This window comes from Theobroma cacao, chromosome 6 (assembly GCF_000208745.1).
Source record: "Theobroma cacao cultivar B97-61/B2 chromosome 6, Criollo_cocoa_genome_V2, whole genome shotgun sequence".
Classification (NCBI taxonomy): domain Eukaryota; kingdom Viridiplantae; phylum Streptophyta; class Magnoliopsida; order Malvales; family Malvaceae; genus Theobroma; species Theobroma cacao.
The window spans coordinates 2,506,013-2,531,650 of NC_030855.1; the positions used below are offsets into that span (position 1 = coordinate 2,506,013).

At 35.3% G+C, this 25,638-nt stretch overlaps 3 protein-coding genes across 4 annotated transcripts; 2 read left to right on the top strand and 1 right to left on the bottom strand.

Moving 5' to 3' along the window:
- LOC18595308 (chaperone protein DnaJ) lies at positions 63–10,404 on the top strand. 2 transcript variants are annotated; one of them, XM_018123804.1, is made up of 12 exons: positions 63–601; positions 1,782–1,850; positions 3,124–3,216; positions 3,684–3,805; positions 5,040–5,235; positions 6,077–6,252; positions 7,192–7,321; positions 7,855–8,015; positions 8,670–8,761; positions 9,025–9,121; positions 9,897–9,959; positions 10,033–10,404. In XM_018123804.1, exons 1-11 carry the CDS (start codon positions 266–268, stop codon positions 9,940–9,942), a joined length of 1,518 nt encoding a protein of 505 aa, XP_017979293.1. In that variant the 5' UTR covers positions 63–265; the 3' UTR covers positions 9,943–9,959; positions 10,033–10,404. The 2 variants fall into 2 exon arrangements, with proteins under 2 accessions (XP_017979293.1, XP_007023259.2); XM_007023197.2 differs by having other exon boundaries at positions 9,897–10,404.
- On the top strand, positions 10,952–13,065 carry LOC18595309 (pentatricopeptide repeat-containing protein At1g08070, chloroplastic). The gene has a single exon (XM_018122657.1). The coding sequence runs from the start codon at positions 11,148–11,150 to the stop codon at positions 12,765–12,767; it is 1,620 nt and encodes a 539-aa protein (XP_017978146.1). The 5' UTR covers positions 10,952–11,147; the 3' UTR covers positions 12,768–13,065.
- On the bottom strand, positions 14,037–14,558 carry LOC18595310 (F-box/kelch-repeat protein At3g06240). The gene has a single exon (XM_007023200.2). The coding sequence runs from the start codon at positions 14,556–14,558 to the stop codon at positions 14,037–14,039; it is 522 nt and encodes a 173-aa protein (XP_007023262.2).

Below are 25,638 nucleotides of genomic sequence, written 5' to 3' on the forward strand. Positions count from 1 at the left end.
AGTGACAAAAAAAGAAAGAAAGAAAAATGGTGGGTGGCATTAGAAAAACGTGTTGGTACAAAAACAAAGTTACAGCCACAAATCTAATCTTCTGGCTCTGGCCACTTTCGGCTTTCCCCTGCCTTCCTTCCTTCACTCTCTCTTCTCTCCGGCGGTCTGTTCGAAAGGCGGCTCGAACCAACCATGAACGAGATCAAACCCAGCATTTACTCTTAATAGACCCATTTTATCCAAAACTTTGAACGAAGAGAGACACGCTTCTCTAATGGCTGCCACTACTTCCCTATCTCTGCTCCCTTCTTCTCTCAGCTTCCCAACGGAACGCCCTTCAAACGCTTCCCAATCTTCTTCTTCTTCTTCTTCTTCTTCTTGTTCTGTTTTCTTCAATGGTGGGACGCGTCTCAGGTCCCACGACAGCTTTGCTTGCGTGAGTTCCTCCCCCTTTTCAACTTGTTCTTGGAGATTGAATAATGGCAGGGTTGGTGCTTACCGTTTTGGGACGGTGGTTGCTGCTTCTGGGGATTACTATGCTACTCTTGGAATACCAAAATCAGCTTCCAGTAAAGAAATTAAGGCCGCTTATCGTAGATTAGCTCGTCAGGTACCTCACTCAATTCTTTATTTTGCATTTCCTTTCTGTTTTGTAATTTGGTTTTCCTTTTTTTTTTTGGGTTGAGACAACTGAGGTAGGAAAGCAAAAGAAGAGTGAAGTTTAAATGGGTGTTTTAGATAAGAGACGGAAATGCTTTTGCATTTTTTCCCCTTTTTGGTACATATGAAAGCACGTTAGGTCTTGACCTATAAGAAGAGAGGTACCTCTTTGCCACCCAAACCCGAGATTCGGAACCGAGAGCTCAAAGTTGAAAGTCTCAAGTTTTAACTGTTGGAGTGCGTGGAGTATCTCCTGGGGAAACGAGAAGGAAATATTTAGTGGAAAGATATACAAATTGTAGGAAAAAGAAAATGTTCAGAAGACGATGGTGTTATTCTTGGTTTTGGTTTTTCTAGTTGGACAAAGAATAAAAGAATGTGGCTAGACATTTGCTTGTTCCTTTGTCATTGTATTAGTCATCTAATCTTGGCAAAAACCTTTTGAGGGTCTTAAGAGAATCTTCATGCTTTGGATGATAAAACTGTAACATAACCTGGGTTATTTTTGAGATACTTCTTTCGTAAATTTTTTGTAAGTTTTGTGTATTAGAGGAGGGCATGAATTGAGTAACAATTATAATGAGTTATTTTATATATATTTGAGCTCATTTGGCCCATCTTTTCCGTTGTAGTTGATAGCCAGCCTAATTTAGATATCAAGGAATAAAAAACACTTAAATCTTCTGTGGCAGTATTGGAAAAAGCTGTTCTATTCTGCCCAAATGATTTGCAATCTTTCTTGGAAATATTCTGAGCCCAATTGAAAATAACCTATTGCCAACTATATCAGTGGCAGAATCATTATAAGATTGGCAATTATATGATTGTACTTCATGCTTGCATCATCGACCATAATTTGTTGGTGTCTTTTATCCTGTGGTTTAAACTATCTAATCTGGCCTAATTTGATCAAGCTATTTTTCCCTAGGAAAAAACTCAAAAAATTAGCTCTCTTTCTAGATGCTTGCCTGTTTAAGTTCATTGTCTTTTAATTTTAAATTCACTTTGTTTCAAATTTGAAGCTGCTAAGTTTGTAGTGGATTATGTATGCTAATGATTGTTTATTTATTATCTTTTGTTTTTGTTTGTCTTTGTAATCCTGACATTATAACTTTTATCTTAATTTGAAGTATCATCCTGATGTCAATAAGGAACCAGGAGCTACTGAAAAGTTTAAGGAGATTAGTGCTGCATATGAGGTATGCACAAAAGTTTATTGACCAACTATTTCAAAAATTTTCCATGTTTACTGGTGTGCAGAGTATTGCTAGTTGAAATATGTTATTAGCTTTATGTTTTACGTGGTTTTCTCAATTGGTTGTGTTTGTGGATAGCCTTATAACAATCACCTATATTTTACGTAATTTTTTCCTCTTACTGTTTGTCTTTAGTTCTCTGTACCAATTAATGGTATGCCAAGAATACTTTTGTTTGTTTACCTGAATGTCTGAAACAGAAGAATAAGAATAAAATGTTAAAATTTCTACTCTAATCATTTGCATGTTTGTTTGGGCTCTCTCTCCCTCTCTCTCTCTCGTGAACATAGTTGGCAATTTCCATGTCAGTTATTCATCATTTCTACAACTTTTTTTTGGGCATATTTGAACCAGATTGTATATTTTAGAACAATTTAATTGTAGGACCAAGGATTAGCAAGGAGGAAATAGATTTCGTAGATATATGCAGAATGTGTCTACGATACTGTAAGAACTGGATGTTTGATCTGTTTATACAAATTTTTTCTTGAATCCATGTGTTAAACATAGAAAGAGATGTATTATTGTTGTTGAGCATTGAAATTGAATATTGCGATTAAAAGGACAGTGAATATAAGGGTTCTTATTTTTTATTGTGATATATAATCAACCTGTTATTTACGTTTTAGGTGTGTACAATATAGAGTTAGGCTTGGTAGGATCCCCATCAAATACTCTTGAACTTAAACAATTTCAGATGCCAGGGAAAAGGGGGAATTGGATGTTAAGGTTGTTGAAAAAGTATCGAAATATTCTTGCACCCAACAAACTAAACGCAGTTAACCATTTCATCCTCAAGAGGTCATAGAACGCATGTAACATAATATGCATCCTGCTTTGGACTGGGAAAGGAAGTTCGAAAAGCGTGAGTTTGTTATGGTTTCAAGTTAATTAATTGGCCTTCTTGCATGTTGGTATCTTTCTATATATCATGCAATGCATTGTTAATTACTGATTCAACATGCCTTGAAATCTTAAGATACAACTTCTGTTGTTTATCCTATGATTGCATGTGGAGCTCTTGATATTTATCATGTTGACATACATAATTGTTTCATATTTTATTCTTTTCTTCGTTAGTCACATTTCAGTTTGTGGAGCATAGTGTGCTGCAAGTTTTCTTTCCTAGAGGTTCCTTTGTGTGAAAGTACATTACCATACTCAAAATTTTCATTCATCATGTTATTTTTTGAACAATGAAGTGCAACACTGTCAGGTGTTATCAGATGATAAAAAGAGAGCTTTGTATGATGAATATGGTGAAGCTGGAGTCAAAAGTGCAGTAGGGGGACAGTCCAGTGCTTATACGGTAAGCATTTAGTTTGTATTTTTATACTAAGTTCTGTTGTACCCCTAATGACAATGAATATCTGAAATATGCTTGAAGAATATACATGCTTTGCTTGTTGATTACTTCACTGAAAGATGTGTGAACCATATTTGGAAAGCAAGGTACCTGTTTGATTATTAGTTCCTAAATATTTGGTTGTCTGACTCTGAGCATAAGAACAATGTCACTTTCAATATGGAATTTATAATCCTTGTGGGAAGATTATTAGAGGGCTTTGTTGGTTTGGCCATCTGAGTCTCTTTTGCCCTTTCACTTACCAATTTGTGAACCATGTATCCTTCTAAAAGAGTTATGCTGCTTTTAGTTATGTGAGAAATCATGATGGATGCTCCATGAACTAGCATGCGATTGACCTAGGCAGCAGTAGAACCTCTAGACAGCTGTAGGTTAAGTACAACTTACATATTGTTTATCTTCTCCTGCAGACTAATCCTTTTGATCTCTTTGAGACATTCTTTGGACCAAGCATGGGTGGTTTTCCTGGCATGGACCAAAGTGGATTCAGAACAGGCCGTCGTAGTACGGTTACTAAAGGTGATGATGTACGGTAAGTTGAGATCTGTTTTTGATGTTTTAATGATAGTTAGTGGTCCTTTGATCATTCTCTTTTCTTATACTGAGTGCTAATTGACTGATTACTTTAGTATGCATACTAAACTTGGGCATGATCACCTTTATGTCTGTTTTGATTTACAAAAATGAGATTGACCTCATGTACTGCTATCTAGTTATCGGTTGCTCTCTGAGCTTACTTATTTCAGCAGGCTTTTATGTTGCTGAATGATGTTCTCTTCCTCTGTGTGACTGCACACTTTTCTCCTTTTTTCTTTTTTCTTGTAGTGGGGTGGGTGTGCTTGTTGTTGCAGGATTCTAAGTTCATTAAACCTTTTATATTTTGTGAACAATTTCATTTCCAAAAGTTACTTATTGAAATCAGCTCTTATTGTGAAATGGACTTGGTCAATCTGAACACCTGGTATCCTACTGCAAACTGGAGCCTGAATTGTTCAATGTCTTGTATTGAGTCAAACGAGGTGTACCATGCCTAGTTTACTTGTTTTCTTTAGCAAGTCAAGTTGGCATTGTCATCTGATGCATTGAAAATACTAAATTGCTTTTCGTCACTCTCCTGGAAAATGTGGAAAATAATGCCTTCGAAGTTCTATGTTTTCTTAGGTTCCCATTAAGTAATTCCATTTACCAAAAGATGGTTACAAATTACAAATTTAATAACAATTTCTAAAAATTTTCAGCACATTTTTACGCTATATTGTGTTTTTCTCTTGTGCCTGCGTGAAAGTTACTTTGTTATATGTTGTCTAATTTGTTGTTATCAATTTTTTTAGGTCCTATATGGGCCACATACTGGGGTAGCCGTCCTTTTTCACTAGAAAATTGTCTATTTCCAATTATTTGTATGTGCTCTTTTTATGCTTAAATGAGTTCTTCTCTCTCCTTTTTTTTTTTTAATACAAGAGAGACTACCATGACTTAAACCTAAAATCTCTACCTAAATCCCACTCCATCCTCCTTCCCTCTTGAGCTAAGTCCAAGTGACTGTGCTTCTCTTATTAATAAGCTTTACATAGTGTCTTTGAGTTTGATTATGAAAGAAATATATCATTTATCTTATTTGAGGCATCGCTTGCTAATAATGTGTATTTATATGTCAATATTTCCTGCATGTTTCTATTTATATGTTTTTCTATTTCTGTGCTATATATGTCCTTGTTCAAGGGCTTTTATAGTCAATATTGTTCTGATAATTCCAATATTTTCAGTTATGACATTACTTTACAATTTTCGGAGGCTATTTTTGGAGCTGAAAAGGAATTTGAGCTTTCCCATTTAGAAACATGTGAAGTTTGTCTTGGTACTGGATCAAAGGTCGGGTCAAGGATGAGGATATGCTCAACTTGTGGTGGAAGGGGTCAAGTTATGAGAACCGAGCAGACACCCTTTGGCTTGTTTTCACAGGTAATAAGAAATTTTTTTCATTTAGTTCCTTTGGACTCTTGATTGCCTTTTTTCCTTTTGAGGTGCCCGAGAGTGAGGGGGGTGTTGTGAGGAAGTAGGGCTTTTAATGATCATTTCTGAACTTGGCCTTTTGTCTAAATTTTAAGTGTGCAATTTTCTTTAGCACCAGGACCTTGGTTGTACTAGTCATTCTATTTAATTGTAACAATGGCCTACTATCCACATGCTACTCATACCCGTACCCAATGGTGAAATTGAGGTGAGGTTCATCAGTACTTGGGTTGGTCACATTATATTCTATCAAATTGAAACCATTTTGTGGAAAAAAATAGAGTTGAAAGGGGAGAGTTTGACTCCAAGGATCAGTTTTTACAGAAGAAAGTTTATTGCTTTACAACAGCTGGAATAAGCATAGAGCCAGAGGTACAATCTAAACTTGCAACACTACAGTGTTAAAGCCTGTGAGAATTACAAGATAAATTTGGGAGATATTGTTCCAGTAAACCTTTTATTTTCATCTCTAGAGGATTTTTGTCTAATAGGTCTCTAATAGAAAACTGATGAATTTATACAGTAAGAGATTACAGCTATTTAATTTGTAGCATTTCTATTAAGTCAAATTGCAGAATTTGGTATCGAACATTAATAAGGTTCATGATTGCTATAAGATATTATTAATGTAAGATTTTGTAGCATGGCTGCTAGATAAGGAAGCAATCATTTTTGTACTATAATGATTGAATTGTTCTCTTTTCTCTCACTGTTTGCTGTTCTGAGAACCTACGTGTGAAGACTTTGTTATAAGATGTTGCTTATATAGCTTTTCCATTGTATTTTGTAGGTTTCTGTTTGTCCAAATTGTGGTGGGGATGGTGAAGTCATTTCGGAATACTGTCGGAAATGCTCTGGTAAAGGACGTATACGAGTTAAGAAAAATATCAAAGTCAAAGTTCCTCCTGGAGTTAGTACAGGAAGCATCCTCAGAGTTGCTGGGGAGGGCGATGCTGGGCCAAGAGGGTATGTGGATGAACTTTTTTATTGCATCTCTAATCTCGATGACATCTTCTGGTATTATCAGCTGAATGCAATCTGAAGTTGCATTTTCTTTTTCAATTATAGTAGGTATATCTTGCCCTTGAAATATATTACCGAATAAATATAAGCTCCATTTCCTGTCAGCCATAATTACCTCTGGACCTGATATAAAAGAAGTTGCGACTTGGTTTCTTGGCTCAAGTAATTTAGAACTTGTATTGAATTTTTCGAGTGTAACATTAGTAAATTGGCTATAATGAATAAGCAGAGAACTGGTGGTTGTTTATAGGTAGTTGAAATACTAGCGAAAATGTGTATTTTACAGTATGACAGCCAATTCATGTTATATTGAATCTGTGATTTAAGTTTTTATCAGTATTTTCCAGTCTTACCTTTTGAAGTCAAGAATGGTAATTTGCTTTAAATTGTTGTGATAACAATATTGCTATTCATAAATTCCTTGATCGTACTGGAATTAGAATAACTTCTTGTGACTGTGCTAGGATGTTACTGCATGTATAGGTGGTGATGTCTTTTTTGTTTCATAGAAGTCTTGTCACAGAAGTGTTCCTTCTATGTACTTTCTTCTCTTTATTTTGTTTATTTTTCTACCCAACTACTGTCTTTTGTAATTTTTATGATTAAATTTATGCATATAATGATTATTTCTCATTATTACTTTAAGGGAGTGTATTTCTTGTATCATAGGGTTGCTTCTCCTTGATTGCTTTAGATAAATTTGTCTACATAAAAAATTAAATTTACATTTGGGGGCTTGCAAGCTGCAGATTTTATACATTAACCTCTTGTGTCCAGTTTCACCTTCAGGGATTGTGTTGATGACAGAAGTACAACAAAAGACACTGTAGTCTTAGATCTTTGGAGATTTAGTTCTTGAACATTATTTTCTGGTTTCTGCAGGGGCCCTCCAGGAGATCTTTATGTATATCTAGATGTTGAAGAGGTAGCAGGAATCCAAAGGGATGGCATAAATCTCTCCTCAACAGTGTCCATTAGTTACCTTGATGCCATACTGGGGTCTGTTGTAAAGGTAGTTTTCACTGTACTTTGTCTTTATTATCATTTATTCATGCATTAAATTCTTAATTGTTTTAGTTTTCATATCAATTGTCATAAATTAAAGAAATGCAATAGGTTTAAGTGGAAAAGCTCGCGTTCCTAATATTATGTGCAATTATTATAGCACCTGTAAAAGCCTGCATTTGCTTACTTGCCTAATGCTCTTTTCTTTTAAAGTTTTGGTTGAAGATTTTTTTCAGTGTTTTAGTTTTCATTAGTTTATTGTGCAATCTTCCATACAAAATCATCTTCTCAACATTTCATCATAAATTGTGCTGCACAAACGTGGAATAACTTAAAGTGAGGAGATGGGCGACTGTTTTTGCAATGCCTCATCACTGCCTTCCACACCTAAGAAAAAGTATTTTCTGGTTCGCTTGGCTATATCTGCTAAAATTTGGTTTGCTAGCACATAAATTTTAGTGTTGTGGCAACTCTATTCCTATTTTATCCTCACCAACATCTTATGCTTAATCACATAGTGATTTCTTTTCACTAAAACAGGTAAAAACGGTGGAAGGGGTAACTGAACTACAGATCCCACCTGGCACTCAACCAGGGGAAGTATTAGTCCTTGCAAGGAAAGGTGCACCTAAGCTGAACAAACCATCTATACGGGGTGACCATTTGTTTACAATTAAAGTTACCATACCAAATAGAATAAGGTATAAGATGATCTTTATCAGTGTTTAGTTTATGGTTATAGAATAGCTAAACTGCTTCTTGAATTAATTTTTTGTAGTATGTTCCTTCTAGGCCATATTAAGTTGCCTTCAACTGTTGGTCAATTTCTCATAGATCCTTCATTTTTCGTTAGTAGTAAACACGTCTCTTTAGCTTGTTAACAGTAGGTTCTTTTATCTTTACCAATCTTAGCTGAAATTAACAGTGTGTTTAGGTCATTTTATGAAAAGTCAGCTAATTCATATTGGTTAATTGCTTTTCATATTTTTAGTTAACGTAATAAAAGTTGAAAGGATCAATATACTTTTTAGTGGCCCAATAGGAGTTGGGAAAGGTGCAGTTGGTGTGATTCTAAGGTTGTTTTCTTAATTACACATGGTCTTTATTTTGAATCTTGTTAAGAGTCACATAAAAGTTGTTCATGATTAAATATCTGAAAATTCAATTAAATTAAGTAATTTTATGGTGTTGCACTGTGTGTTTAGTGAGTGTGGTTAAATAGTTTCAGTTGTGTAGTATAATACCTGCTATTGACTACCACTGGCCTTGTTAAATCTGTTCCCTTTAATGCTTAAATATATTGAAATTAGTTATTCCCGCTAACTTCGCGCTGTAATGCTTCCTTGTATTTGTAGTGCTAAGGAGCGAGAATTGCTTGAGGAACTTGCCTCTCTGAGTAATACGACCAGCAGCCGTTCACGAACACGCCCTAGAACTCAGCCTGCCAGTAAGAAATTGCCTTACCTTGTGAAAATGACTTTTTGTTTTATATTTGTTATTTAAAGTAATGATGTCCTATTCACAAGATGCACTGTTGTGGCCTAAACTTTTAGAATTTGAATAGTAGTCAAAGACAATGTTATACTAACATATCATTGTCACCAATCTGGGACTAAGAAAGTTGTATTGCTTGTCTTATGTGGTAAGCATAGGTATTAGTTGCTTATTGTTTGGATTACATGAGTTAAGTTTACATATTTACATGTGCAGCCAAAACTACTGAAAGTAAGGCTGGTAAGGATGTAGAGAAAACTGAAGAACCAGCAGATCAGAATGATCCATGGACAAAGTTAAAAGCTTTTGCAGGGTAATGTCTCTGTGTGTGTGTGTGTGTGTGTGTGTTTGTGTCTACATGCATGCTCAAATGCTTGTGTTTGTTAACACGTGTGCTGCTGTGAATGATACCATTATTTGCATGATTATAGTTTTTTTTTTTTTTTAAATTGAACTCCACATTTTAGCAGCATCTGAAATTTCCTCTTTGACACCTGATTTCTGGGATTTAAGTAATGCATGATTGTGTTAGCTGGTTTCCATGATGAGTTGATTGAAATATCTTGCTTTAAGGTGCTGTAATTGTGATATATGTGCAGTTATTCTCCAGCATTCTCATCTATTATCTGCGGTTGTTCTTTTTAACATTTTAGTATGTCATGAATGCTGTTCAAGTGTGTAACTGCAAATTGGTAGAAAAAGAAACTAGCATGGGCTTTCAATCTTGATCCATGGGGTATGATAGTGGTGCAAGATCCAGTGATCCACCGCCCCCGTGCCATCCTGTCACATGTTTTACCACTTTCGAGTGTTAACCATCCCATGTAACAGAACTTTTACAGTTACAGCATCTTTTTAAAAATTTTCTTGATCTAGAATTTGTGAAGCCAGATGTACTGACTCTTTTCTTCATTCTGATTTATCATCTGCACAATATATCTCATTCTGCTTTCTCTCATATTTCCTTGTGTTCTTTCATTTCAATTGTGTTTTCTTTTCTTGAGATGAAACTTCTCACCATTCATTGCATCTATTTTCTTTGTTAATGAGTTTTATGTTTTTTTACCTTAAAAATGTGATATTTGCAGGTCTGTTGCAAATGGTGCTCTTAAATGGCTGAAAGGCAACCTCTAATCTGATATCTGGATTAGGTTAAGCCTAAACTTATCCATACCTGCCCTTGAGTACTATGTTGCTAAATGTTCTTTCATCTTTCTGATCAAGGGTTCTGAAAGGCCGCGGGATAACTTAGTTGGAGGCGCTTTAAGTGCAATTTCTTGGCGTTGCACTAAAAAGGTAAGAAGGCGACATTGAGCAAATTGCAATTTGCAAACTATTGAAAATTCTTTTAATTTTTTATGCAAATTTTATTATCTGAAAAATTGATACGGTTTGCCTCAATGCCATCCATCTGTACTATAGACTATAAAGCAGTTGGAGGCTGTAACAACAGGTGAATATAATAAAGATTTGTAAAGTTTATCAATCTTCATGGAATTTCATGTTCAATCTAGGCATGAGCTTCATGATGGGGTACCAAGAAGTTACTGAACTTGGTGTTATTTCATTCAATTGAGTCAAGTTTAGCCAAATTAATTGATCTTTTCCCAACTGGAATGTGTTCTAAAAACAGAACAGGGAGCTTCAACCTTTTCAGTCAATTGACATTTGGCAGGCCTCAACAGTGAAGTAGCATAAGCTTTTGGAAGTTGCTAATTAACCTTTGAGACTTATGAGTTCTTTGAAGCTGAGAAATTCATTTGTTGATAAAACAAGGCATTAATGCATGAATCATAGGAACTTTCAAACATAAAAGATTGAACTACAATTCATAGAACTAAAAACAGCAATAACTCTGATGCATACGAAGCTCTGTTTTCCTTATTTGCAGTGTATAGACTCTCACTGCCTAAATTGTAATCTTGAAATTGCGGCTGTGCTAGCTACTGCCCCAATCCTCCCCAGAAATTCATCCTAAATCTCAATATTTTGCCTTGTAACTAAGCAATAGACCCACAGCTTATGCATGGGCCAAGACATTGGACCCGTTCTTGAATAGATTAATACGAAAAAGAAAACTAAACCCATAGACGCAAAGGCCACAGTTCACATTTTTCTGTCGAAATTGACGGTATCGTTCCAGAATAGCTAAAATTGCTCCAACTTTAGCTCCAAAACAGCCTCATAGGCTTCTTGAAGAGAAGTTTATTTCTCTCTTAAAATCATGTAAGACCTTAAAACATCTCTTCCAAATTCAAACCAAAATTTTAACTCAGGGCTTTGACCAAAACCAATACATAACTCCGAGTTTTGTGACCGCATGTGCTCAGCTGAAGCAAATGGGTATTGCCCAGAAAGTGTTTGATAAAATTCCTGAACGAAACACAGCCCTATGGAATTCATTGATTAAAGGCTATGCGCAGAATGGGTTTTATGAAAAAGTTATATTCTTGTTCAGTCAAATGAAAAGCATGGGTTTTTCATTACCCAATGGCTTTACTTTTCCTATTGTTCTTAAATGTTGTTTCAAGTGTAATGCATTGAGAGAAGGTGCGGAAGTGCATTGCGTTGTGATAAAAAGTGGTTTTAGAGGAAACCCTTTTGTTGGAACTACGTTAATCGAGATGTATTCAGGTTGGAGAATGACAGCAGCAGCTTATATAGTGTTCAGTGAAATGGTTGACCGGAATGTTGTCGCTTGGACTTCAATGATTAACGGGTTTATTCTAAGTCATGATTTAGTCAAGGCACGGTTTCTTTTTGAGCTGGCGCCGGAGCGTGATATTGTGTTGTGGAATACTATTGTTTCGGGTTATATTGAGATAGGGGATATGGTGGAAGCAAGGAATCTTTTTGATCAGATGCTGAAAAAGGATGTAATGGCATGGAATACAATATTGCATGGTTACGCGATTAATAGGGATGTTGCGGCTTGTGAGAGGTTTTTTGAAGAGATGCCTGAGCGGAATGTTTTTTCATGGAATGGATTAATTGGGGGGTATGCAAGAAATGAGTGTTTCGTGGAGGTTTTGGATACATTCAAGAGGATGCTAATTGATGGTAATGTTCTTCCTAATGATGCTACGCTTGTGACAGTATTGTCTGCATGTGCGAAATTAGGAGCTTTGGATTTGGGGAAATGGGTCCATGTATATGCAGAGAATAATGGATATAAAGGAAATGTTTATGTTGGGAATGCTTTAATTGATTTGTATGCAAAGTGTGGGATGATAAAAAATGCAGTGGATATGTTCAAGAGCATGGATAAGAAGGATTTGATAAGTTGGAACACAATAATTGGGGGCTTAGCAATGCATGGGCATGGAGCTGATGCTTTAGATTTGTTTTGTCAAATGAAGAATGGTGGAATGAATCCAGATGGAATTACCTTCATAGGTGTTTTGTGTGCTTGTACACATATGGGTTTAGTTGAAGATGGCATTTCATATTTCCTGTCAATGGTAGATGATTATTCAATTCAGCCTCAGATTGAGCATTATGGTTGTATGGTTGATCTGCTAGCCCGAGCTGGTCTTTTACCACAGGCTCTGGATTTTGTGAAGAAGATGCCTATGGAAGCAGATGCTGTTATTTGGGCTGCCTTACTTGGAGCATGTCGGGTTTATAAAAATGTTGAATTTGCCGAGCTTGCTCTCGAACACCTCATTACACTTGAGCCAAAAAACCCTGTAAATTTTGTCATGCTTGCTAACATATATGGGGATCTTGGTAGATGGAAAGATGTGGCAAGATTAAAAGTTGCAATGCGAGATACTGGGCGCAAAAAATTGCCAGGATGTAGCTTGATTGAGGTTAATGATGGTGTGGTTGAGTTTTATTCCCTAGATGAGAGGCATCCTGAAACAAAGGAAATATATGGAGCCTTGAGGGGATTGACAAAACTGTTGAGATCATGTGGGTATATACCGGATCTTCAAGAGCTCGGGCAGGGGGGTTGAGGTGAAAAAAAATGCTGCTGAATCTAGGAGAGAGTCATTGGTCAGGATGACATGTCTCAAGTGGTTGAGTTTTACTGTCATCCCTTTTCGACCTGTGACATGTCTCAAGTGGTGTTCTTGAACTTGTGATTGTTAAAAATTCACGAGCAGCAGTTGAAGAGGTTCTAGAATCTGGACTAAATTGCTTTGTGCTTAGGCTGACATCCCTTGCCATGCGAGTATTGTGTAAGGAAAATTCCGAGTACTTTTTCAATTCCAAAGGATGTTAAACATGAAGCTGACAGTCATATTTGTTTCCCCTTTTCTATATCACCCTTTTTAAGCCAGGATGAAGGTGAATTCACTGGATAGGGCGAATGAATGAGTGATTGATGTATATCACTAGGAGAAGCCCAGGATGGAAGACTGAATCAAACTGAAACTTAGACACATATATGAGCAAAAGCAAATTAACCTAAGCCAGTGAGAAAACATGGTAATCCTCTTGATTTTCAATTCCAATAAGCTAACAAGTTAAAGGATTTATCCTAATCATTTCAGCTGCCATCAACTAGAAGATAACAATTCTTGGCTTTATTTAGCAGTTGTCCGACATCATACAGCTGAGGTCTGAGCTTTCAGTTGAACCTCTGTTCTCTAAAGATGGCAATGCTCCAACTCTTCCAAGCCTGTAAGGAAAATTTTGAAATTGACCTGTGTAACCTGGTAAAGTTCATTATATCATTCGCTAGTTCTTTAGATACGTTGGATTTGATAAACATTGTTCGGGTTGAATTGCTTTTAATGTTAAGGAACTATTCTAGAAAGTTAGTGAATAATTCATAGTGAATGGTTGATTCTAGCTTTCGTAATGAGCTCATGCTTTTTATACATGAAGTTGACCTTAAAAACTTTTATGTAGACTTCTGATTATACGCATAATCAAGCAGGTATAAGTTCCTGAAGATAAAGTTATTAGAAGAGTATATATCAATAGGAAATGGAGATCGGATATATCAATAGGAAATAGAGATGGGAAGAATGCTAGCTCATTTAAAAATTTTGTTGAAGAATACTCCAACTCAACCCGAATGCTGAAGTTAACAGAGAAGTGACTAATAAATCACACGAAGAAAACGACATCAAAAGTTTTTGGAGTTGTAGCTACCATAATCATCACTATCTTTTCCTTCCTAGAGAGAGACCATACTTTCTATGTAAGTGACAATAGTGAACCAGCTTACCTCTGGATGATCGAATTCAACATTCTTAATTTCTTCATTATTAGGATCATACACAGTTGGCCCTGTAAGATTTCCCAAAACAAACTTCCCATTCACCCCCATTCCCGAAAACCACAGCGGGTGACTTAAAAGAGAGTTGAATAGCATGTAGTCTAGTCCATGACTCTTGAACACCATATTCCTCCATCACCCATATCTCATAAAATGCCCCTTCCCCAGGCTTAACCACACAATGCGAATTCTTATAGACATCAATCCACATAGGCCATATTTCTCTTGGAGCAAAATCTGGCAGTGGAAACAACTTGAACGCCTCGGTGCTGACATCAAAACTAACTAGTTCTACTTGCATTGCGTTTCTGTTCTTCTCAACCATTCCCAACCAATGAATAGCCCCAAAGTTAACACCCTGTGACATTGCCACTTCTCTCCAAGAATTCATTCCTAATGTGTGCACTTGAGCTTGCATGCCAGAACCAAATTTCCCTTCCATATGGGAATACAAAGAAACTACCCTAACTACCTTATAATCATTATTTACAGAATCATAACCCAACGCCACCGTCATATGATACAGACGTCCACTTTCTGGACGAGAAGAGTGGATTCAGGGATGATCTTATACACTCTAAGAGCAGGGTTATAAAGCATAATCTTGGTACAGGGAAAAGGATGATTAATATATGAACAAATCAAACTGTTACAGGCACCAACAGCCTCGACCCGCTCAAGGAATGGCACTCCGCGGTATAAAGAAAAGGATGATTAAATTCCAATCATTCCTTCCAGCCGCTTTCAACCAAAACTTAAACAATTCTTGGCTTGATTAAGCAACCATACAGCCAATACGCACATATAAACTTTTACTTAAAAACCACTAATTGATGAATATACTAATATGCTCCTTAAAATTTTCAGAATTATGTATATATGGTAAATATTTTTAATTTGATTCTTGTCTTTAATTATATATATTAAATTTAATTTATAATTGGATATAAGTTGTTTTAACAATTAAATAAATATGTGCAAAAATATAAATTCACATGGGTAGTAATGGTTTGGAAAATAATCCATTTAGTTGAAATGAAGAGTTCAAAGATTAGGTTTAGAAATTAATTGTAAAGTGGTTGTCTAGATATTTATACCATGGAGAGTAATACTTGCAACCTATTTTGAATATTTAAATCAATAATAAGTATACGTATCTCTTTCTTGAAAAGTTAATTTTGATTTTTTTTATCCAAAAAGTGAAATTAAAAATGAAAATTAAAACTTTTGTTTAGATCTTAATTAGAGGTAAACTCGTACATTGCACATGGCCCATCACAACTCCCCTCTTCTAGGGTTCACGTAGCAAAATTTGAGAGTTTTATTAGAAGCCTTGTTCAAGTTTCATAATTCCTCCAGAAAGCTCCACATGGCTAGGTGTAGAAGTTCTGTTAGAACTTCCGTTTATATGTAGTATAGATTATACAAGAAGAAGATAATTAGAGAAGACATAAAGATGAAATGATTAGGGTCTTTTTCAAGGCTAGTTTACGAGAAGAAAGAATGCTAATAATATGAAACTTTCAATGTCAAATTTAAGTGTTAAAATAAAACCCAATGAATGTAATACTTGAAATTTATGCCATAGAATTTTTTAAGGTAAGTATTTCAAAAACTCTTTTATTATTTTAAAAAATATTAAATAAATTCATATTTTTTATTACTTTCAATCTAATCGTTTACTTTTATTTTAGATCAAATAAACTTTTATAACTAAAAATTGACTACTGTCATTAGCTAAAATTCCACTCATCAATTTCATGCCGACATTGCATTAAGGTGGAGAGTAAAAAATATTATACAATTATATTATTATATTATATCAACATATCACATCATCATCAATTATAATATATCAACATACTACATCATCATCAATTATAATATATCAACATGTCACGTGATATAAAATGACAAATGACATTTTGATTAACAACAGTTAGTAACCACAAATTATAAGAATTTATTTGATTCAAAATGAAAGTATAAAATCTTGATTGAATAAAATAGAAAAAATAAAAACTTGTTTGAATTTTCGTGAATAATTTAAGAACTTTTTAAAGTATTATGCCAAAAAATTGAAAAAAAAACTAGGATGTAAATATATTGTATCTTACAACATAACAAGTAAAAATTCCACATTTTTCAAAATAAAAATTTATAAATAGTAATGAAATAAAAAAAATTAATAGTAGAAAAATTAAATTGATCTTATATAACACCTACTAGATTATGAATTACAATTTTTTTTTAAAAAATATCATTTATCTTTAATGATTATTTTATATTGAATCAAATGCATCATTTTTCCTCTACCAAACTTCGCATGCCTATATAAATTATTTTATTTTTTCTATTAAAAAAATTTAATATTTAGGATATATACACAAACTATTTAATTTATTATACCAAGTAAATCATTTATATATGTATTATTTATTAATTATGTAAAAAGTAGTCCTTATTTTAAATTTTCACCCAAGATAGTCCTTATTTGTAAATTTCGCTACAAAATTTTATAAGAGAAAATTGTAAGAAATGACCTTCGTAGTAAGATCACTTAAAAAATGACCGTCACTATAATTTTAACTGTTTGTAGACAATTTTTGGTAGAGCTTGACAAGAATACCCTTTAAACCAAATAATCCAAATGAAGGTGCGTTTCGGTTTCTTTCTTTCTGCTCTCCCACCATTCAGCTAAAAATTCCAAAATTAAATCTTGATTTAGATTTAGCTATCCCTCCGCCCATCTTTCCAACGGCATCGGGGTATATATCTGGCCGTCTAGCTCTCCAACGCCATCGAGGTCTATATTGGCAGACAACTTTCTCANTGTTAATGTCGGGCGATATAAAATGATAAGTGACATTTTGATTAACAACAATTAGTAACCACCAATTACAAGAATTTATTTGATGCAAAACAAAAGTACAAAATCTTGATTGAATAAAATAGAAAAAATAAAAACTTGTTTGAATTTTTATCAATAATTTAAGGACTTTTTAAAGTATTACGCAAAAAAAAAATTGAAAAAAAAACTAGGATGTAAATATATTGTATCTTACAACATAATAAATAAAAATTCTACATTTTTCAAAAATAAAAATTTATAAATAGTAATGAAATAAAAAAATAAAATTAATAGTAGAAGAATTAAATTGATCTTATATAACACCTACTAGATTATGAATTACAAATTTTTTTTAAAAATATCATTTATCTTTAACGATTATTTTATATTGAATCAAATGCATCATTTTTCCTCTACCAAACTTCGCATGCCTATATAAATTATTTTATTTTTTCTATTAAAAAAATTTAATGTTTAGGATATATACACGAACTATGTAATTTATTATACCAAGTAAATCATTTATATATGTATTATTTATTAATTATGTAAAAAGTAGTCCTTATTTTAAATTTTCACCCAAGATAGTCCTTATTTGTAAATTTCGCTGCAAAATTTTATAAGAGAAAATTGTGAGAAATGACCTTCGTAGTAAGGTCACTTAAAAAATGACTATCACTATAATTTTAACTGTTTGTAGACAATTTTTGGCAAGACTTGATAAAAATACCCTTTAAACCAACTAATCCAAATGAAGGCGCGTCTCGGTTTCTTTCTTTCTTCTCTCCCGCTATTCAGTTAAAATTTTTAAAATTAAATCTCGATTTACCTATCCCTCCGCCTAGCTCTCCAACAGCATCGGGGTATATATCTCGCCATCTAGCTCTCCAACGCCATCAAGGTCTATATTAGCAGTGAACTTTCTGACAATCCCAAAGTGCAGAGATGACATCAAGGTATTTGTTATGGGTTATTAGGTTTATTTAGGGTTATTCATAGAATATAAAAGTTGATGGGTAAATTATATGAGTTTGGAAACTTAAATCTGGCTGGGAGTAGCGAAATCAATCAGTTTACAGACGATGCGTGAATATTTGTTAGGCATTGATATTAGGAATCGTAACCTGTTTATTTATCATTATGTGCCTGAATATTACGTGATTGAACATTTGTTGAGAATTGCGTGACTTGTTTGTAGGCATTACGTGACTGAATATTTGTTGAGCATTGCGTGACTTTGTCTACCTAATGCCTCAGGTGATTATCTATTGACTCAGCCCCTTTAATAACAAATTCTGTAAAATTAGAAGAGAAATATGCTAAAGCTCTTTGGTAAACTGTTTAACAAAATAAATTATATAATCTGTAATTTCGGTTAAAATTACCATAAAGGATATTGAGTGTCATCTTCAATCACCTAATAAGCTATAATGTAATGCTTGAAGTTTATATATAATTTCAGATGTTAAAATCAAAGAAATCAATAAAGAAACAGAACAATTTTCATAGTTGTATGGTAGCAATAGTATTAGATTTTGGTTTATCTACCAAGCAATCGGACCATGATGCTTAAATTTTGAAAAAAGAAGAGAAACGAGGAAACGATGTATGTAACATTAAAATCCTTTTGATTAGTGAAAAAGAGAGAAAACCTTTAAGCTGCTTTTTATTAAGAATTGAGTTTCTTGAAAAATGTTGTTTGGCCTGGCTTTTGCTTTTAAGAAGTAAATAAGATAAAACACCAGGCTGAACAGGTACTTAATAACCAATTCAGCCCCTTTATGGGTGTAGAAAACGAAGAGTCATAAATCATGCCTATAAATAAAGGGAACCATTAACCATTTGAATCAAATTCAATTATCTTAATCCATCTCAGATAATTGAAAAATGGCCTCCAAAGATCCAAGAGTAGAGAACGAGGAAGAAGCAACCTCTTAAGAGGAGGAGGTGCCTTTGAGGGACCAGCTGGAGATATTCCAGCAGGAGGTGCGCGTCCTCATCGACAACTTGATGCAAAGGACCTTTGACCTAAAGGCTGTCATCTTGAGCAACGAAAAGATCCTCGCGAAAATAGAGTTCAAACTAGATGAACTTAGCAAGAAATGAACTACGATTCATTTCTTTTTTTTTTTGTATTATCTCCTCGTATTTTCGGGGGGATCTTTATTTGAAATTTTTAATAAAATTTGTAGAAATTTTTATTTTCACTGAGCACATATTTTCTTGAGTTATTTTCTTCGTTTAAGTTTTATTATGTTGAATAACTTCGTGGATGGATGTTAGGCATTGTGTGACCTATTATTAGGTATTGGGAGACTGGGTTATAGGCGCTGCGTGAATTGTGCAATTGCGTATTTTCTGTTGAGACATTGCATGAGTGGTTTGTATGTGTATGGTGACATGTTGTTATGTATTGCATGACGTTCGGGCAGTATGTGAATGGTTATGTTGGCATGACGTGAGTGGATATTAGGCATGGAGTGACTTATTACTAGGTATTGCAAGATTGCTTGTGCGTGATTGACTTGTACAATTTATCTTTTGTTTTAAGGCTTTTGTTCACTAGTTTGTAGGCTTTGCCTTGCGTGACCTGTTGTTATGTATTGCGTGACATTGGGCCATTATGGGACTGGTTATGTTGGCATAACGTGAGTGGATATTAGGCATCAAGTGACTTATTATTAGGTATAGCGAGAATGTCGGTGCGTGACTGACTTGTGCAGTTGATCTTTTGTTTCGAGGCTTTTGTTCACTAGTTTGTAGTCATTGCATTGCGTGACTGGTTTTTATATATTGCGTGACCTGTTGTTATGTATTGTGTGACATGTTAGCACTATGGGACTGGTTATGTTGGCATAATGTGAGTGGATATTACGCATTGAGTGACTTACTATTAGGTATTGCAAGGGTGGTGTTGCGTGACTTGTGCAATTCACCTGCAATGTAATCACATTACATTGCACTCTGCAATATTTTTAAAGACATGTTTACCCTTTAACTTTATTACTTTGTTAAAAATATTTTATAATATTATAATTAAAATAAAAAACATTAAAATAAAAAAAATAATATAAAAAATCAAAATCAAAATAAAATAAAAGAAATTAAAATTTATATAATGTAGGGTAAACGAAATTAAAATAAAATATATAATATTAAAAATTATATTAAAAAATAAAAATAAAAAATATAATATTATAATAAAAAATGAAAATAAAATATATGACATTCAAAAGATATTTAAGACATGATATTATAAAAAAAAATAACAATAAAAAATTCAAGTATATTAAACTTGTATTTTAATAAATATGGAAAATTTTAAAAATTAAAATTACATTCCCAATAAAGTACTTGTAAACCAAACGCTGCAATATTATCTTCCATGCATTTTAATCATTATATTGTTTGTATACCAAACACTGTAATGTTATTTTTCCTACAATCATATTGCTTGCAAGTTACATTACCTGTAATTACATTGCATTGTAAAGTACCAAACGCTACCGAGTTTGAGGTACAATTTTTGTTAAATTAACTGATTGTGATACTTATTTTCTGTTAAATTTCAGCGGCCTGCCAAATGTGAAACTTATGATTACATATGGTGGTCATTGGATTGATGACACTTACAAGGGTGATGAGAAACGAGTGAGGGTTGTTGGGAGTGATTTGTCATTTTCGAGCCTAGTGAAGCTAGTTGAAGAGGTTATTGGGGTCAACTAACATAATAATGAAATCAAGCTACATGCATCGCTCAGTCATGCCACAAGGGTTTCGCGCGCAGTTATTAGGGATGATGAAGATGTAGCAAGTATTTTGCGAGATGAAAGGGTAGTTGTTGTGTATGTGACAGCTAAGGCACGAAATGCAAATGATATTCCAGATGAACACAGTATAGAACAACCATGGCAATCACGTTTGAATTTTTCCTCATGTGTTTGAGCAGCCCAGCACACACATGAGGTGTCTGCAAATGATGTGTGCACAATTTCGATCGAAAAGTGGATCGAATGAAATATTTAGTACTTTGCAACAAATGCAACGGTCGATTGAAAATGCAGTGGGTCCATCGTCATTCGCAAAGGACACTGTGATGGTTGTGAGTGATGATGATGCATTTGATCGATTGAAGATGATGTTGAAGAGGACGACACGACGGAGTGGAACGATGAGTTGCATGATGATTGTGAAGATGATTACGTTGGAAGACATGATGATTGTTCAGAGGATGACAGGGTTGAGCACACCGACATTCGTGATTACAATCACGCCGATGGCGGTACAGGTCATACCACAACTGTTGAATTAGAAGATGTTGAGGGTGCCGACCTTATTTACGACAATGCCTTCGCACTTGAGAATGGCATTCGTTCGCCTGAAGACAATGATCAAGAGAGGGTAATACAGGGGTTTGTCGTTAATGGATTATTCCCGGGGTAGATATGATATCCTTCCAAATAGTTGCGAGTGAGGAATTCGGATCAATTGATGACCACTTATATTGGGGAAAAGTGTTTCCATCGAAGGAGAAATTGAAACGAGCTTTGAGCATGTTGGTACTAAAAGAGTATTTTGAAGTTAGAGTTAAAAAGTCATGTCACGCTCGTTTTGAGGTTAGTTGTAAGGAGAAGGCATGCAAGTTTACTTTGTGTCCAATGAAGTTGCCTGAGGGAGAATATTAGCAAGTTCGGACGTTCCAGAAAGTACATACATGTACTGTTGATGGTTTGCAATGTGGGTACCAAATTGTGAGCATGAGGTTAATTGGTGAGCTTATCTCTGCCAAGGTGCAAAGAAATTATGTAACCCCATTGAGACCAAAGGATATAATGGGAGAGATGAATCGTAAGTGGGATTGTAATTCTTATATTGTAAGGCCTGGCAAGCGAAGGAGTATGCGGAGAGTATTGTGTTCGATCCCCCAAAATAGTCATTCCAACTCTTCCCCTCGTATTTTCATATGTTGGAATGTGAAAATCTCGGTACCGTCACAATTGTCGCTACGGATGGGGAACAACGATTCAAATATTGTTTTTGGGCATTCGGATCATGTATTTGGGGGTTCAGTGCTGTAATGCGGCCTGTAGTTGCTATCGATGCAACACATCTGAAAGGCAAATTCAAGGGTATTCTGTTTGTTGTGGTATGCAAAGATGCGAACGAGCAGATATATCCAGTTGCATTTGGCATTTACCACGTGGAAGACGAAGAGTCTTGGTCGTGGTTTCTTAACCAATTTCGTCGTGCGATTGGATGTCTTGAAAATGCAATGTTCATTTCTGATCAGCATCTTGGCATTAAGAATGCGATTGAGAAAGTGTACAAGGATGCTCATCACGGTCTATGCAATTACCACTTAGGGAAAAACCTTAAAAACAGGTTGAAGCACTAAGATGTTGCCGCGATTTTCACTTTGGCCTTAAACTGCTATAGGGTCGCCGATTTTAACAGACATATGAATAAGCTGAAACAACTTTGTGAACCTGCTTATGACAGCCTTATGAGATTAGGCCATGAGAAATGGGCACGTGCATGGTCACCAGTAAGGTGATACAAGCTAATGACATCCAACATTGCGGAATGTATTAACTCCTACTTGAGGCATGCAAGAAAATTACCAATAACGGTTTGATCAAGTGCATCAGAGGCATGTTTCAATGTTGGTTTCATGACCGGCAGAATGAGGCATCGAATTTGACCACGCCCCTCAGCCCTTGGGCTACCGATCTGTTGAACACACGGTTCAATGAAACATGTCACTTTTCCATACAACCAATCGATTAGGTGGAGTTTCAAGTTATAGGCGGGACTAAGGACACAGTGGTCAACCTCTCGACCAAGACGTGTTCATGCGGTAAGTTCCAGACGGATCTACTCTCATGCACGCATGCCATGGCAGCAATAAAGTATGAGTTTTCGTGTTTTGTTATTTTGTGCATGATGAATTGAATTTTTACATTGTTCGACAACTGTGATTTCATTGCCTTGGCAGTAAGTGCGAACGAGCAGTCATTGAATTCTGCTCGGACTATTACAAGACTCGATCTTGGGTGGAGGGATATGCAGTTCCTATTCGCCCGGTTGGGCATCCCAGTGAGTGGGACATCCCCCATGACATTCAACAAGTTGTCGTTTTGCCACCAACTAGGCGAAGTTAAGCCGAAAGATTTAAGAAGAAAAAGATTCCATCAGTTGGGGAAGGCAGTCGACGACGTAGATGTTCACAATGTAAGAGCTATGGTCATAATAGACAAAATTGTCAGAATCCATTTGATGGTCCATCGACAAACGGGGAAACATCATTTATTCAGCTGACGGCTAGACGACGACGATTAGCCAAGGCATGTGTAATTTGCAAATAACCCGGGCACACGTGAAACTGCTGTCCAATGCGGACTACAAACTATGAGAACATTATAGGTTTCGTACCTGAATATAGTGGCCCTTCAGACGTTAGTAGTTAAGGATTGTTTTGAGATGGCCATTGACATTTGCATTGAATAATACTATTTGAACTTGAAAGCAGCCAGCCAGCAATAAAACATAGAGTGTATATGGCTCTTCAGATGATATTGTTTGTGAAGCAAACACGTTGTACTCATTCATAATTTGTTTATCTTTGTAAACAATTAAATTGAAGCACAAAATATTTAATAATATTTGCACTGATTGATTTTCGCCTCATGCTTCATTTTTTCACATAAAAAAATATGTATAAGAATAACATCTTTCCTATTTTGCTTTAAGCTAGCTAAACCATCACATGAAGGGAAAAAGATAAACAAATGATAATCATTCAAGTGAAACAAACTCAAATAAAAGCTTGCCAAGCAGCAATAGTCCAAAGTACCCAATACATCAAAAAACATTAAAGTCATTCCATACATATATCTTTAAGTTAAATACATGCACAATCTTATGCAGAGGTAGACATCGTATTGAACATTCCAAACACTGAGTAATAGAGAATGTAGTGAAAACTCATGATGGTGGTGGAAATTGAGAGCGAAATAGATCCTCCAATTATTGTTGGCGCGCAACATCTGACGATTTTGCACCTCCTACAATTCCATTAGGGCATTCAACTTAGAGTCCATTATTTCTATAAATGAGAGGAGTCTAGTGAAAGCTTGCTCAACATCGAATGTGGTGGAAATAGGTGCACTAGATCGATCAGTTGACGGACTCGTAGGATACACATTCGGCTGACCCTCATTCCCATCCTCATCAAATTTTGGGTTCTCTATTGTCCCCTTCCTAACCCAAATGTTGTTTATGAAGTCAAAACCTACTTGTTTAATACTATCCTTATCGATATTATCGAACAAAGCATGGTTTTTGGGTGGATCACAATGGGTGTCAACTTTGAAGTAGTTTATGATCTCACTGATCACCATGCCATAAAGTAGCCTTTTAATGCCACCTTGAATGGTCTAGATCATGTCATCCATGATGAATTTAGCTAGGTCGATACAACGGTTTAATTTGATGTTATGTAAGAACCAAAGCCCCTCTGTGGTGACATTCAAGTACTTCGAGCGGTAAGGACTGATAGTGTGAGCGATAATGAGGTGCAAGACTTGATCAAAGAAACATGGCCTTGTCCAATTAGCACTGCCACTCTCATTTGGTGGAGGGTAGATAAACGCCGACCCAAGGTTGCCATAGCCATTGACATAGCGTAGATCTTCTTGGAGGGAAGTAAGGTGAAGGACTCGTTCTATCAGCTCAAGCATAACAAGGATCCGTTGTCCCATGATGTGGGTGAGAAACGAATCATCATGGTGAACTACCAGAGCTATTTTCGACTCAGTATATTTTTGTGTTGCATTGAAGTAAAAAATACGAACCAAATTATCATAGTATTTCCTACTCAATTGTAAATAATGTGTTCACCCTAGATTTTAAAAGTTCGCAAGGTATGGGAAATCAATAGACTTTAAATAATCAAAGTCAATTATACGTCCGAGCATTACCTTGCGATTGGCTAAATTGGCCTTGAATTTCTCAGTGTGAGATGGATGGGTGAAATTTTGCCAAAACGAACTCACTACCGACACTGACGATGTTTCCGCACCAGCAGAGTCGCCTTCACCACTGTTATGAGTCACCATTTGGTGTTTGTTTTAGGACTCATTTGTTGGTGCAAATTGGGTTTAACTGGAATTCAAGAACTGGCAAAATTGACTTCAAGGTGAGCCTTTCAATTAACACTATCTTTAAGACTTATTTCTCCCCCACCACTCGATATGTAAAAGGGGAATAATGCTAGTAACACTTTTCTTGCTCTTGCTCTTATTTTGCCTTGGAATTTTTTTGGTGTTTCAAAATGGTTGGCAACAAGCCCTTTATATAGGCTTCCAAGTGTCTCTTCTTTAAGGCCACAACATTTTCATTAAGATCCCTTTTTGTTTAAAAGACATCTCTACATTTCAACTTATACCTCTTTTATTACAGTCATATTGAAACCGATGTTGTTTTATCTCCTGGTAGCCTTAATACCCTAGACCCTAACCTCTAATAACCCAAAAATCTCTATAACTTTTCTCTAGTTGTAAGTTCAACCACTGAAGTTGAACCGTCTTGCACTGTCTTAAGCAATAGCCGCATCTTCGAGTAAGGCCAATGTCGATCACAATGGCGACCACATTCTGGGTGATGATGAATACTCAACGCTACGATCAAAGAAAAAATGGAAACTATCTCTTCAACTGCCTGCTACATCAATTGGTTTTTCAATTGA

Excerpts from the sequence above, each read along its gene's own strand:
- LOC18595308 (XM_007023197.2), top strand. The coding sequence starts at position 266 with ATGGCTGCCACTACTTCCCTATCTCTGCTCCCTTCTTCTCTCAGCTTC. Across the intron at positions 7,322-7,854 it reads TACTGGGGTCTGTTGTAAAG|GTAAAAACGGTGGAAGGGGT; the intron begins GTAGTTTTCACT and ends TCACTAAAACAG. Across the intron at positions 8,016-8,669 it reads ACCATACCAAATAGAATAAG|TGCTAAGGAGCGAGAATTGC; the intron begins GTATAAGATGAT and ends TTGTATTTGTAG.
- LOC18595310 (XM_007023200.2), bottom strand. The coding sequence starts at position 14,558 with ATGACGGTGGCGTTGGGTTATGATTCTGTAAATAATGATTATAAGGTA.
- LOC18595309 (XM_018122657.1), top strand. The coding sequence starts at position 11,148 with ATGGGTATTGCCCAGAAAGTGTTTGATAAAATTCCTGAACGAAACACA.